Consider the following 13,211-nt stretch of genomic DNA (forward strand, 5'->3'; position numbering starts at 1 on the left):
TCATCACAATGCATGACATCGTCTCATTAGCGCCTCGTATGTTTAGACCAATCACAACCGTCCTCCGCAATTAATTTGCTCTTAGAGTCCTGAAGGGCAGAATGACCTCTCCACTAATATGATGGATTTGCTTTCAGGGGTGACAGGCAGCGTGTGATGCATTGATTGCTAAACGTAATCTCAGTCAGAGAGTGATTGAAGACTCCAGCTTTGGAGGGACGGAGTGTTGTTGTTGTTGTTGGTGGTGTCATTATGGGGGGGAGACGCCGGTCCAGCGTCACAGGCAGAAGAGAGGGGCGCCCTCTCTCGCCTCCTCGCCCTCGGCCTGCGGGATACGGGGCAGCATAGCCGAACGAGTCAGACCCCAGAAACGAGGCGGAGACAAGTCCTTCTTGGTGGCCGTGAACTTCCACCCCATGTGAGAGCCGCAGGTCCGACATTGAGCGATTGTCCAGGCATACCTGAGGGCAAAGCAGAGGGTGTTTGCCATTTTGTCTTAGAATTCAACATGGGAGCCATCAAAGCAGCCATCATTACGGCCCCTCACACCCATATTTTAGATTTAAGATAAGATTTAAGATTTAAGATACATTTTGCATGCAATTCACAGCAATTACACACAATTGAAATTTGTCTTGCACCCCCTACATATCACACACACAAACACATGCATTACAGAGGGGGTGCCCATTCCTCGTCGCCCGTGGAGCAGTTGGGGGTTCGGTGCCTTGCTCAGGGGCACCTCGGCAGTGCCCTGGAGGCAAACTGGCAACTCAGCAGCTACCAGTCCACTTACTTGGTCCATACAGGATTCCCAAGCTGAATCCATTACATTACATTTCGATCATTTGGCAGACGCTTTTATCCAAAGCGACTTACATTATCTTACCACCCTTCGCAGAGGGGGGAGCAATTGAGGGTATGGTGCCTTGCTCAGGGGCACCTCGGCAGGGGCTCGAACCGGCGACCCTCCGGTTCCCAAGCGGAAGCACTACCCACTGAGCCACTGCCTCCCTATGGACTGAGCTACTGCCGCCCCATATACGGTCCCTCTGGGTGATTAGACTTCTTTCCAGAGGGACATCTTCATATGACATCTCACTTTCTGTACTTTGCCACTGTGCAGGAACGATGCAGGACTTTATTTGTCATATTTCAATGATTTAGTAAAATATATTAATTCTGCACCTTCTAAAGTCACTCCATGGAGCATTTATCATCCATCTCCATGTTTGCCAGCTGCTGTCACTTAAGTTCATTGTTCTCTGTCCAATATCATTCATGCAAATGCTTTTTGGACGGACTGAAAAATAACACTGATAAATAAACCAGGTTTCTTTAAACAGCACCGACCACTGAGGAATATCAGAATGTTGAAAATGGAACTAATGCATCATCTGGCAGGAAACAGGTAAAGGTGCCACTGTGTGAGGGGAGCAGTTTGATGTTACGGAGGTTACGTAACGGCTGAGGCAGAGCGTCCGCCTGCTGCTCTCACAGCCAAGGCGACTGTCAACCAGCCACTCGAGAATACTAACAAGACACCCGGAGACCAAGAAATGGAAAATAAATGACCCTACTGACAACGGCAGCACAGGGTTTGAATTTGAGGCTTTTGGCAGGATCGTTGTGGTTTGTAACCAAAACCAAATATGGCAATGAAGCATTTTAAAACCCTGTGCTATGAGATGTGTCAGTGTTGTGTACAGTTATCAGTCCATATCTACCATTCACTGAACAGAGAGAAGAATGTGAGCTGTGTGCCATGAGGACAGAGGAGGGTTACCCTGGAAACCAGCTGTGCAGGGTGGATGGCCTGCCCACCAGGTTGAGGTTGTTAGCTTTGTACACGGTTAAGGTTTCATGGATGTAACCGTGGGGGTTGACGTATGCAGCCATGGGGCCGTACAGAGACAAACTACAGGGAGACAGAAAGACGTCGTTATCACCAATCACAGGACTTTCAACATCACTCAAAACCCAATTTGTTTCCGAATGTGTGTGGATCAATTACAGTATATATATTAAATGTGTGTAATGTAAAGTGTGTTTGCCATCTGAAGTGGGTCAAAGACATTATCTTTGTCAGTTGAAGCATTTGGTGTTCACTTACCACGTCCATGTGCCTTTGAATGCATCGTTATGGATTGATGTTGCAATTTAAGATTTGCATGCCACAACAAAAGCTGAACTGATTTACACAAATCACTGTGTTGTTGTATAATGACAATAAAGCCTTAAGGGTCCATTCAAAGGCCTACAGAGTGGCCAGGTGACTACAATGTCAATAACCTCGTCTGAGACCTGAAAATGGATGAAAGACCTGAAAGACTTCAATTTTTCTACTTTCAAACTTCACCAAAATCCCCTTATAGAGACAGTTTGTTGTTAGAGAGCGTGCGTGCGTGCGTGCGTGCGTGCGTGCGTGCGTGCGTGCGTGCGTGCGTGCGTGCGTGCGTGCGTGCGTGCGTGCGTGCGTGCGTGCGTGCGTGCGTGCGTGCGTGCGTGAGTGAGTGCGTGTGTGTCTATTCTTTGTGGACTAAATCACTAAAGCAAGAGCAAATTAGTTCTTTTCCTTCTGAGGTTGATGTATTTTCAGTTTCCTAACAATCCCATTCTGGTGACGGTGTTGTGTTGTGTTGAACTTGTTCCCTCCCCGTCTGCTCTGTACTGTCCACAGAGAAAACACAACACAACGTTCAAACGAAAACAAAAGAGTCCTTCTCACCTGAAGATTTCATTTTTCGTGGTGATCTCTGTGTCCTGGCACTGCTTACAGCGCAGTGACGTGCACTGAGGAGGAGAGCAGATAAAGCAAAGGCCGGAAATACATCACAATGTTCACACAGAGGACGCTAATCGGCACATCTCATCCTTTATAGGAGCTCCAGCCTCTAGTGTGAACGGCCAGACTGGTTATCTTCAATTAGACAGGAAGCTTGATGAGGCTCTGATGCGGCATTTCAAGCACGTTACACCAGCGGGTGTACACACTGAAAACACTCGTTATCACAACATGCACGGCGATGTGACTCCAGCGCGACACTTGAATCTTAACGGTGTTTCCGTTATGAAATGGTTTTACAACCACAGGATGTTTTACAACTGCGGCCTGCGAGTCCCGATACACAGCGGCGATGTCAAGCGGGAAGACACAAGACAGACTGCTTACTTTGTTTATGTGTTACTATGGATGACCAAGTGAGATGTGGTGTAATACCACAGGCCCTGGCTATGGTGTTGTGTGTGTGTGGGGACATTCTGGGACATTCTGGAACATTCTGGGACATTCCTTGACCAAATGATGACTCAAATAAAATCTAGGTCTTCCTGATTTGGTATCAGGAACAAACACTAAAGAATTCCTGGTCTGATACTGAAATATCTGGTAAAAGTCAAACATTACAAACGTAGTAGTGCTTTTCTTGTAACTGCTTCCATGACAACCAGCATTATAATGGCTGCAGATATTCAAACTGATTCATTACGCTAAGGCATGAAGGTTAAAGGTTAAAGGTCGGCCTGGTGTCCTTACTCTGTCCATGATATCCAGCTCGCAGCGAAGTCTCTGGATGGCGCTGCCGATCTTCAGCAGCTGGAGGCGGAGAGCGTCACCTATGGGCAGACAGGCCGCCACCCTATAGGAGAGGTCTGACAGAAACCAGAGCGAGAGGAATGAGGGAGGGGTGAGAGGAAGGACGGAAGGAAGACACAAATAACACAAACAAAGAGGCTATGTACTCTATGTACTCTATGTGTATGTGTGTGTGTGTGTGTGTGTGTGTGTGTGTGTGTGTGTGTGTGTGTGTGTGTGTGTGTGTGCGTCTGTGATCCATCGGCGATAAACAGTGCAGGGGCTGACCTACGGCATTAGTCGGGAGAGAGTCATCCTTCAGATTCTCATCCCATTCATGGAGCTGTTTCTTCACTCGGTTCATAAGCGACTCCTGCCAGGCGAAACACAGGGCGCAGAGAGAACACAACTGAATCTTCACGTCTCCTCCGTGTGCTGAAAGGTGCTAGGCGGTGCACACGAGGAGGTTTGACGTACTCACCGAGTCGTAGAGCGCGTAGACCCACAGCGGCCACGGCGTCAGACTGGCACAGTGGAACTTCCTCTGTGGTGGACGACAGAGGAGACATAAGTCCAGGACGTTTGCGTACGTGACAGGACGAGATGTTGCCAGATCCGCTTACAGTTCTTCCCATGTTACTGTCTGGCCAACTGAGTATCCAACACCTCTCTTTCTCCCCCTCCCCCCTCTGTCTCTCTACACCAAGATATTGAAAGTGATATTTTTGATCATAAAAACATCACAAGGATAAACGGCTTTCTCATCCAGTTGTGTGTGTGTGTTTGTGTGTGTGTGTGTGTGAGACCTGAGTGTAGGTATTCCACCAGCACTGGGCCTGTTTGACGCTCTGATTCCGGGGCTGGAGTGGGGGGTGTCTCAGCTGTACGGCACTGAGGGGATCTGGAAGAATCCGCTCGGGAAGAATCTGGACTTTGGCTTGTCTGATCCTGACAGGGAGAAACACAGGAAGAAGACAAAGGCGGAGGAATTACAGAACAACAGACGCAGGAAACGGTGTACTTGTAGCCATAGAAACAACCTCCACGACCTCCATCCACAGGCTTAAAATGCCAACGCCACACCGTCTCCACCCCGCCAACGCGCCCAATCGTCTTCATCACTTACAGAGTCCACAGATGGAGCTGGTTGAAGTACTGCATGTTATTCAGCTGTGATTGTGTGGCGCTGCCCTCTAGCTGTACACTTTGGTAGCACATTTTGAAAACAATCCCAACGTATTGTGTCACATGAAACAACACAGAGCTAAGGTTCATTGAGGCTTTAAGCAAAGTGCAAAACATAAAAGCAAGGTGTTAAAATTATATCATGTCCTTCACCATTATTCAGGGAAATGCATGACATTCGGATTTGTTTGCATTCCTTGTTTAAGAGCGAAACGTTCTGTTTTCTCTGTGCTACCAGGCAGGAAATAACAGTCAGTTATAATCAGCTTATAGTACAGTTTGATAAAAATGATACGAAAGCACAGGAGCAGAGTCACTCATCATGTCTCTCTACACTTTAGCGCCATGGCAACAAGTCAAATGTATTTATTCATGGGGGCGAATCCCCTTCATTTGTTTGCCTGCACCATATCCTGACCTTTGGATTTTGGTTAACGAGGCAACTTAACTTACCCGTCTGCTTGAGTTCTTATCTCATGGACCTTGAATCTCTGCCTCCCTATAGCTTTCACTTTGACTGTTTCAATGCCGTATTCCTGCTCCTCCCAGTAGGCGTAGATTTCAGCCGTTGTTCCAAACTCTGCCTCCGTCTCACCTGCGTCACTGCAGTAAGAGACATCAGTCACAATTAAGACAATAAACAAATGATATCTTTCCATCCAGCAGATCTGCGAAGTCAACAATCACTATCTGCCTCTGATGTCTTGATACCTGTGTGCGAGAACAGCAAAGGTGCGGTCTTTATGGATGACGCTCCGCATCATGCTGACCTCCTGTGGCCTGAAGAGCTTCAGAGGCAGCGTCTGTCCCGGGACCAGTATCATGGCTGTGTGAGGCAGCACGGGGATGGTCTGACAGCTGTCGTCATCCAGGACGGTACGGCCATGAAACTCCTCCATGTCTGAGCCCAGGTACTGTTAGAGAAAATGTCCTTATGTTGTTGCTTCATTGAAGTTATGTGACCTGCCTTAGGTTGGCCATTACATCATTTATGTCATAATGGATGTAAAGGTACAAGCCAGAGTCAACATCTATGGAGGAAGGATTGGCATAACTTACAGAGTGTGATGTAGGAAGACTGGGGTCAAAGGTGATGGTGGTGGGCTTCTCTGCATCCTCACTATCATGGTCTTCAGTCTCCATGTCATCTTCCTCCTCTTCCTCATTGTCTGCCATGGAGCAACATTGACACAAAGACAACAAAACAAGCTTAGTTTACACGGAGGTTTCTTGACAATTATACTTCACAACTTTGTAAGAGCTTAAATAACATTTATAGGCTGCTTTGGGTGTGAATGACTCATAAATCCAAAGTGTATTAAACACCGCCTTGGACTTGTGAGCTCAGATAAAAGGTTTTGTTGGGTTTTTTTTCAGATCTGCTTAAAATCCAGTGACTTTGCAAGACCAGTCGACCCTGGACTGCACCAACAGGGGAAGGCCTAAGACTGTTCTCAAGACAAACAGAAAGAGAAAATCACATATTCTTGAAGTCTAAAACAAGAGTACGGTCAATAACGGATTAGATTAGCATTTAAAGCTCAAATACTGCCTCAACCCGTGCAGACGACTTGTGAATTCCTTATTCTATTTGTCAAAACAAAAAATATGGTGAACTAGAAGCTGCGGGTGTGATAGATACTGTATCTTTATAGTACTAAGATTGACAAAGCGGACATTTAAACACAATGCAGGGAGGTTAAAAGCGAAAGCGACGGTTTGTCAAATGTGCAGGTGAGGCGGCTGACAGCTGACGGTGGCCTCAGGAGCACAAATGGAGGCTGTTAGGTGGTTTAACACTTTGACGGCCCGCTGGTTCAACATGGAGGAGAGCGAGGAGTGTGTCGGCGCGGAGATGAGTCCAGCTGGTACCTGGTAAGAGCTGTAACTGGTTGCCCATGTTGTCGTTGATGTTGTTGTCTCCTCCACCCCTCTCGTCAGCCATATCCTTATGTTTACAATACTGTTTCTTCTTCTGTGGTGCTTTCAATGTGCACCGTCGACGAGGCTCGCGGTCGCCCCCTGTCGACAAAAGTGACTAGACGCGACCAGCAATAATCTGTAGAAAGAAGAGATTTTATCAGTCCGCGACCGCTACAATCTGACTCTAACTTCCTCAAAATACAGCAGAGCAGATTGGTGGCACTTTATCTTTTGATGTATCTAAATACTATAATTTGAGAGCGTGTGTGTGTGTAGTGGTGAGACATGAATGGACCCCACACAATGACATCGACATATTTGGGAGGTGAAGATTCCTAAATGTGCAAAGGATCTAAAGACTCAGAGCTTCCCTGACTTCCAGAATGGATCTGGTGACAAAGATGAACCCTGTTGTCTAGCATAATGTTAAATATCATACAAAGTGTTTCATGTGAGATTGTGGTTCATAGTGCTGGTGGGGTCCATTTTTCAGATTGCTCCTAGTGTCCTGCAGATCCTCAGGTCAGCAGCCGATTCTGGTTAATTTTTTTCTCATTTTCATTTAGTCACCATCATGCACAAGCCCCTTTCTTACTGTGTTCCGGCTTCTGGATATCAGATTCTGCATTAGATATCACATACTGGAAGATCACCTTGGGGTATAAATATTCCTGATTTGATTAAACACAACAGTCAAACTATTAATTTTATCCCTAAAAAATAAGGGTTTTATTGAGAACATTTTTCTGTAATAAGTTTGTTCAACTGCATTTCTTTTTTACATATTCAAAAGTCAGTATTTTACACTTTATGAATTCAAAGTTATTCAATGCATGGCATATATACAGAAAATGAGAATTCACTGGGCGAGGGGGACATGATTAATACAAGAATGACTAAAGCAGACAATTAAAAAGAAAAGAAGTGGGTAATAAGAGTGAATGTGGCGTTAAGTTAATACTGTACTGTTGTTCCTGTGAAATGCCAACACCGACAGATTATTTTGACAGGTGGAGCCCAATGTGAGCTCCATGTCCGTTTACAGACCCTGTTCCAATAAAAAGCTCCTTTACGGGTCACAATTCAGGACAATATACAGTACTAGACTCTAGATCCACATTTCCCTTGATACACAGGTTGACGGGGGGAAAAAATAAAGCAAAAAAAAGACCACAAAAAGCTGAAAGTTACAGTAAAAGTATGATGTAATATTGATCAACACCAAGCAGAGACACGAGTGCTTGTGCGGCAATGGCAGGAGGCAGACCGCCCTCATACAGTTCTAGTATGCCTGCATACTGAGGAGCTCTCATCAGTCCGAAAAAAGACCAAAGTCCCACAAGATTTTGGGAAGCTTAAATGTCAAGTCAGTATGAAATCCTGGACAGGCTGAAATGTCCATCTTCCTGTTATTGTGGAAGACGTGGAGGTTGTAAATGTCAAGATGTAGTCCAACAACCGTGCTCCGCCCCATTTCAGCCGGGATTCTTGGCCATTTAAAAAAGACATTCCCAAAAAATCCTGAAACTGGAAAGCTGATTATGCAGGTGCTCAACAGATGTACAATAACAGCAAGGTTGGTGCTCGTCCTTATAAAATGTGAGGGGACGTAGTGGGATGTTGGCTTTGCTAGAAGAACAGAGTCCCCATGCTGCCCATTTCACTCTGTTCTTTGACAAAGATCTCAAAGTACTGATATATGATTGTGACAGCCAGCAGGATACCGGTGCCAGAGCCAATGGCTCCAAGGAAATCAGCCATCACTGATAAACCACCAATACAGAGGCCGCCAAAGGCAGCAGCTGTAGGGATGTACCTAAGACACAAAACAGGGAGAAAGAGTCAGACTTAGACAAATTATTTATCTACTACTACCACCTTCTTTAAATATTCACAATCTGTTCTTTCACAGGGTACTCCTTTGTTCTAAACTGCCTTTTCATTTCTTCACAATCAAAACTTAACTTAAAGCAATGACTGCAACTGCCACAATGATCAAATAATACAGAGCAGATGTGTAAACTTAACAAAACTGTAAATTACTGTAATTGAGCAGAAACATGGATGAGACTGTCAAACTGGTGACAATGTCAATCCGATGACAAAAGGAAACGATACATTAAAATAAGGAGAGACTTAAAAATAACGTACTGATGCATAAATGTCATCTAAACAAAAGTTAAGCTTCATTCAGGCCAATTAGGTTGGAAAGTGATTATTAAATAGTATTTAACTGCAGCATAATTGCTTAACTTTTAAAATGATGTCTGTGTTGCTGATGATGTAACTGAACAAATATATAAATCTGCACGTGCAAGAATCCTGGATAGGACCAGTAAATACAGAATGATCTGTACCTGTTCAGTTCATGGACCATTGAGGTCTCTCTGTGTCCCCTCATTACCATCTGCTGCTCTTTCAGCTGTTTCGCCACCTACAGAGATGAGAAGAGCAGAGGTGAGAAACGCGAGCCGACTTGAGAGAAACCCAGAAAACCCATTTGCTAGAAAGTTGTGTGGACTTACATCTTTTGCTGAAGACCCTGAGACTTCGATCCAGGTTTTGGAGAAAAAGGCACACGATCCGAGCATGAACACAATGTAGATGACGGCGTGGACTGGGTCGTCTAGAACAGAACCAAAAGACTCGGGTGGAGAGAGGTAGTAACAGAGTCCACCCACAGGGTACGCACGAGCTGGGCCGCCAGATGTTGCATCCTGCAAACACAAGACAGCAAAGAAAGCAAATGTCAGAAAAGCATTCCATCCACCAGGCTGTGCTCACACCTAACTCGCTTCACGCTGTATGTGTTCAAGCATATCTGTGTACACACACCTGCTTGACTTGTTTAGACCTGTGAGAATGTCAGTTGTATGCGGGTGAGGAAAAGTGCACATTTCTAAGTAAACTCTAATGTGGTTAGGTTGAGGTGAGGTCTCAAAACTAAATAGGCCTATGCCTATCATTTGAATAAATCTAAAGTAACTGGGTGCTGTGGGAAAATCTCTAATGAAACGTTTACTTACAGACCAGGTCCCAAGCAGGTTCACCAGGAAATTGCCACTGAAACGCGTGGAAAGCATCTGGGAGATGACGTACAGGTTGGAGACCAAGGCAGACTGCAGGATGATGGGGATGTTGGAGGTGTAGAAGAGCTTGATGGGGTAGGTGTTGTACTGGCCACGGTAGCGAGCCGACTTGATGGGCAGATCCACCCTGAAGCCCTAAAGGACAAGGTGAGGGGGGGGGGGGGGGGACAGCTGTTCATCTGCCTATAACTCTGAACCCTGACCCTTTAAAACCCCACACTTTTGAGTGGAAGTGCACATTAAGAAGGCACTGAGACTCACCTGGAAGTATATCACTACAGCAAAGACAAACACTGTGGCAATGAGGTTCATGAGGTTGGGTAGGTTCTGCCTGTAGAAGGCCTCTCTGAGAGCTCGCACTTTGTCTGAACGTGTGGCCAGCAGGTGGAACAGAGCAATGATGGCTCCCTCAAACTCTGTGCCTAAAAACAAAAAAAGGCCACAACAATGAGGCGATGAATTTATAAGTCACAGCAAAACCCAAGATCTTTTTTTTATTTTTTAAATAACACATATTCATCAGTGTCTTACCTCTGCCAGTGTTGACTGTGGTGGGGCTGAAGGCCTTCCACACGATCGTCTCACAGATGTTGGTAGCGATGAACAGTGATATTCCAGATCCGAGACCGTAGCCCTTTTGGAGTAGCTCGTCCAGCAACAGGACAATCAGACCGGCAACAAAGAGCTGACAAAGAACACAACAGCCAGGTTAAGCCCATTCAGAACCCTGCAATGTGCATTAACATGACAGCAGCATCTTACTTCTAACACAAATCAAACAGGTGCTGAGTGAAAGGAGCAGTTATGATGAATTTGAAGACCATCTTGCTCTTCTCACCTGAATGATAATGAGTAGACAGATACCAGCTCCCATCTCTGATGGATCTCCATACATGCCAGTCATCACATACACAATAGCTTGGCCGATGGTGATGATCATTCCAAACACTGAAAAGCATTAAGACAGGTTAGAGAATCTATAGATATAGATTGTCAGTGTCCACTATACATTCATCGTATGGTGGTAAACTTGCTTACATTTCTGAGCTCCATTGAAGAGAGCTCTGTCCTTGGGGGTGTCTCCTACTTCAATGATCTTAGCGCCAGCAAGCAACTGCATTATCAGGCCGGAGGTGACTATAGGCGAGATACCCAGCTCCATCAGAGTACCTGGGGTGAGATGTTTTATATTAGAAAACAGCAACAGGAAAGCAGACATATTTATCTTTTTACTTGTACAGTTGCCGGACAGGTACCTCTGTTTGAAGCCAGAATGACTCTCATCCAGTAGAAGGGATCTGCAGAATCTGAGGACATGATGCCAAAGAGGGGGATCTGCAGAAAAGACAGATTTCACAGTCAGACAGGATCATGTTTTCACAGTTCTGCTTCAGTGCAACTGCTTGTATGAACTGAAGTTTGTATGTACTCAAAGATGGAACCATAATTGATCAAATGATTGTCTTACATTATGTGCAACACACACTAACAAACTGTACAAGTGACAGCAGATGGGGGAGGTATGATTAAAGCTGAAATCATTAGTCAAATCAATAATGTGCAGACTGACAAATTTATTTTGTATATTAATTATTTTACTATTACAGGTTTGTCAAAAAAGAATTTATGCTGTCCAGGGAAACCTAAGGTATCATAATGGCTCAATTGGTTATAGGTTTTGGTATTTATTGTCACAATAATAAATCACATCTCTGATGGTAGTGATTGGCAGTAATCAATGAATAGAATTGACATTTGTAAATAAAACATTAAATATTATCATGATCTCCTTTTGTCATCATTATACAATAATTAAAAAAATGAATAAAGCAGACTTCCACTTAAATGAATAGTGGACATTTTAGCAGTGTATTGCCTTTCTTGTTGAGCTGTCCACTGCGAGAACACACACACACACACACACACACCACTCAACTAAGCAATCTAATCATACAATTGTGTTAATCAAACTATTTACTAATGTCACTTACCTGGCAACACACCAGGAAGATGAAGAGAGTGATGGCTGTCCATAGCACCTTCTCTCTGAACTGGATCTGTCGACCAAACAGGATGAAAGCCAATGAGTAAATGTGCGAGGAAATGTCGAATTATTTATACCATAAAAAAGGAAATACAAACCTTTCTTTCGGGTTTTTGTATCTCTGGCAATATTGCACAGAATGGCTTGATAACCTCCAGGAATTTGACTAGAAACAAGTAGAAACAAAGGGTGAAATTAGGTGAGATCCATGGTGTTGTTCGTCATTCAGCAGTGGGACGTGGCAGTGGACGGAGGTGGACTCGGCACAGAATAACACCAACAATCACAATAAATACTAAATTAATGTGATATTAGATGTGGGCGTGTTTGTTTTAACACATTAACACATCCACAGTCAAAGGTTGTCCACCGGCAGGTCTCTGTTACCGGCGGCCGGTGGACAGACACACCGGCTCGTGTTATGCGTCGTCATCACTAACGCTGTGCTGTCAGTGCCTTTGAATGAGTGGCTAACCCGTTAGCTTGCGAGATGTTTCCCGACGAATCCAAACCGTAATATACTTCCAAGAACCTAATATAATAACATAAAAATAGCTTCTAACACGACAACCAACCGTTTAATCTAATTATTGAATTTACTTATTACATTAAACTAGCTTTTAATGTTACGGAAGCGACTCCTAACTAGCTAGGGGGGCTAAATCGTGTGCTAGCTTAGCAACGCGCGCGCCGCAACGGTCGGCTAAGTTGTTGCAAACAGTCGTGTAAGTCTTGCTTGACGGATTCGCAGGAAAGTTTTGGGTGATACTCACTGCCCATGGCGTCTCAGGTGTCCACCTTCGTGCTACTTCAGTGAAGAATCGGACGGAGTCGATGCCGAAGTGGAGGAAGAGAAGGACGAGGCGGAGGCAGAGGAGGGGAAACTTTAGAGACACGTCACCACTCCAGACAGCACAGCGGCTTTGGCTTTAAAGAGCCACACACGACACGTAGCGCCTCCCAAAGTCAATTATTTATCTGGGTAATTACTACTAAAAGGAGTAATATGTTATACAAAAAAAGCTATCCGTTACCCTGAGATTATTTAATATTCTGTAATATAGTTATTAGTCCAGATTAGTTCAACTATTATTCTTGTTTATTACCCCGATGTTCTATCTACAAGCAGGCAACACTGATTTCAACACATGTACATGCACATAACGAGTAGATAAACAAGTGGTTACAAACCTACTTCACTAACCGCTGCCATCACTGATGGGTTACATGTTAAAGCCCCGACAGACAACCGCAAGGCCTCTAGTGAACCTGCAGTGTGCAGAAAAGATGATTGAGGCTATTTTATTCCTAATTGTGGTCCTAAATCAACAGAGCTGCGAACAGAATTGGCTAATTCAAAATACAATCCTGACTGAGCACTGATGTGGATTATCTT

The 13,211-nt window shown here is 44.7% G+C and overlaps 2 protein-coding genes across 2 annotated transcripts; both read right to left on the reverse strand.

Annotated features, from left to right (window-relative positions):
• Positions 1 to 146: 146 nt before the first annotated feature.
• On the reverse strand, positions 147 to 6,734 carry crbn (cereblon). The gene is made up of 11 exons (XM_076140909.1): positions 6,632 to 6,734; positions 5,819 to 5,928; positions 5,471 to 5,673; positions 5,213 to 5,362; positions 4,381 to 4,522; positions 4,056 to 4,118; positions 3,863 to 3,947; positions 3,536 to 3,651; positions 2,729 to 2,793; positions 1,787 to 1,918; positions 147 to 461 (listed from the first exon to the last, which is right to left on the reverse strand). Exons 1-11 carry the CDS (start codon positions 6,702 to 6,704, stop codon positions 278 to 280), a joined length of 1,323 nt encoding a protein of 440 aa, XP_075997024.1. The 5' UTR covers positions 6,705 to 6,734; the 3' UTR covers positions 147 to 277.
• Positions 6,735 to 7,383: 649 nt separating this feature from the next.
• Positions 7,384 to 12,730, reverse strand: LOC142991151 (protein transport protein Sec61 subunit alpha-like). Its single transcript, XM_076141177.1, has 12 exons — positions 12,589 to 12,730; positions 11,914 to 11,981; positions 11,763 to 11,828; positions 11,024 to 11,106; positions 10,810 to 10,937; positions 10,610 to 10,719; positions 10,303 to 10,456; positions 10,033 to 10,193; positions 9,709 to 9,906; positions 9,208 to 9,399; positions 9,040 to 9,116; positions 7,384 to 8,498 (listed from the first exon to the last, which is right to left on the reverse strand). The coding sequence occupies exons 1-12, from the start codon at positions 12,593 to 12,595 to the stop codon at positions 8,312 to 8,314; spliced, it is 1,431 nt and encodes a 476-aa protein (XP_075997292.1). The 5' UTR covers positions 12,596 to 12,730; the 3' UTR covers positions 7,384 to 8,311.
• Between the last annotated feature and the right edge of the window lie 481 nt (positions 12,731 to 13,211).

The sequence above is a fragment of the Genypterus blacodes genome, unplaced genomic scaffold (genome assembly GCF_046128005.1).
Source record: "Genypterus blacodes isolate CSIRO-AG114 ecotype Tasmania unplaced genomic scaffold, CSIRO-AGI_Gbla_v1 ptg000017l_1, whole genome shotgun sequence".
Classification (NCBI taxonomy): Eukaryota; Metazoa; Chordata; class Actinopteri; order Ophidiiformes; family Ophidiidae; genus Genypterus; species Genypterus blacodes.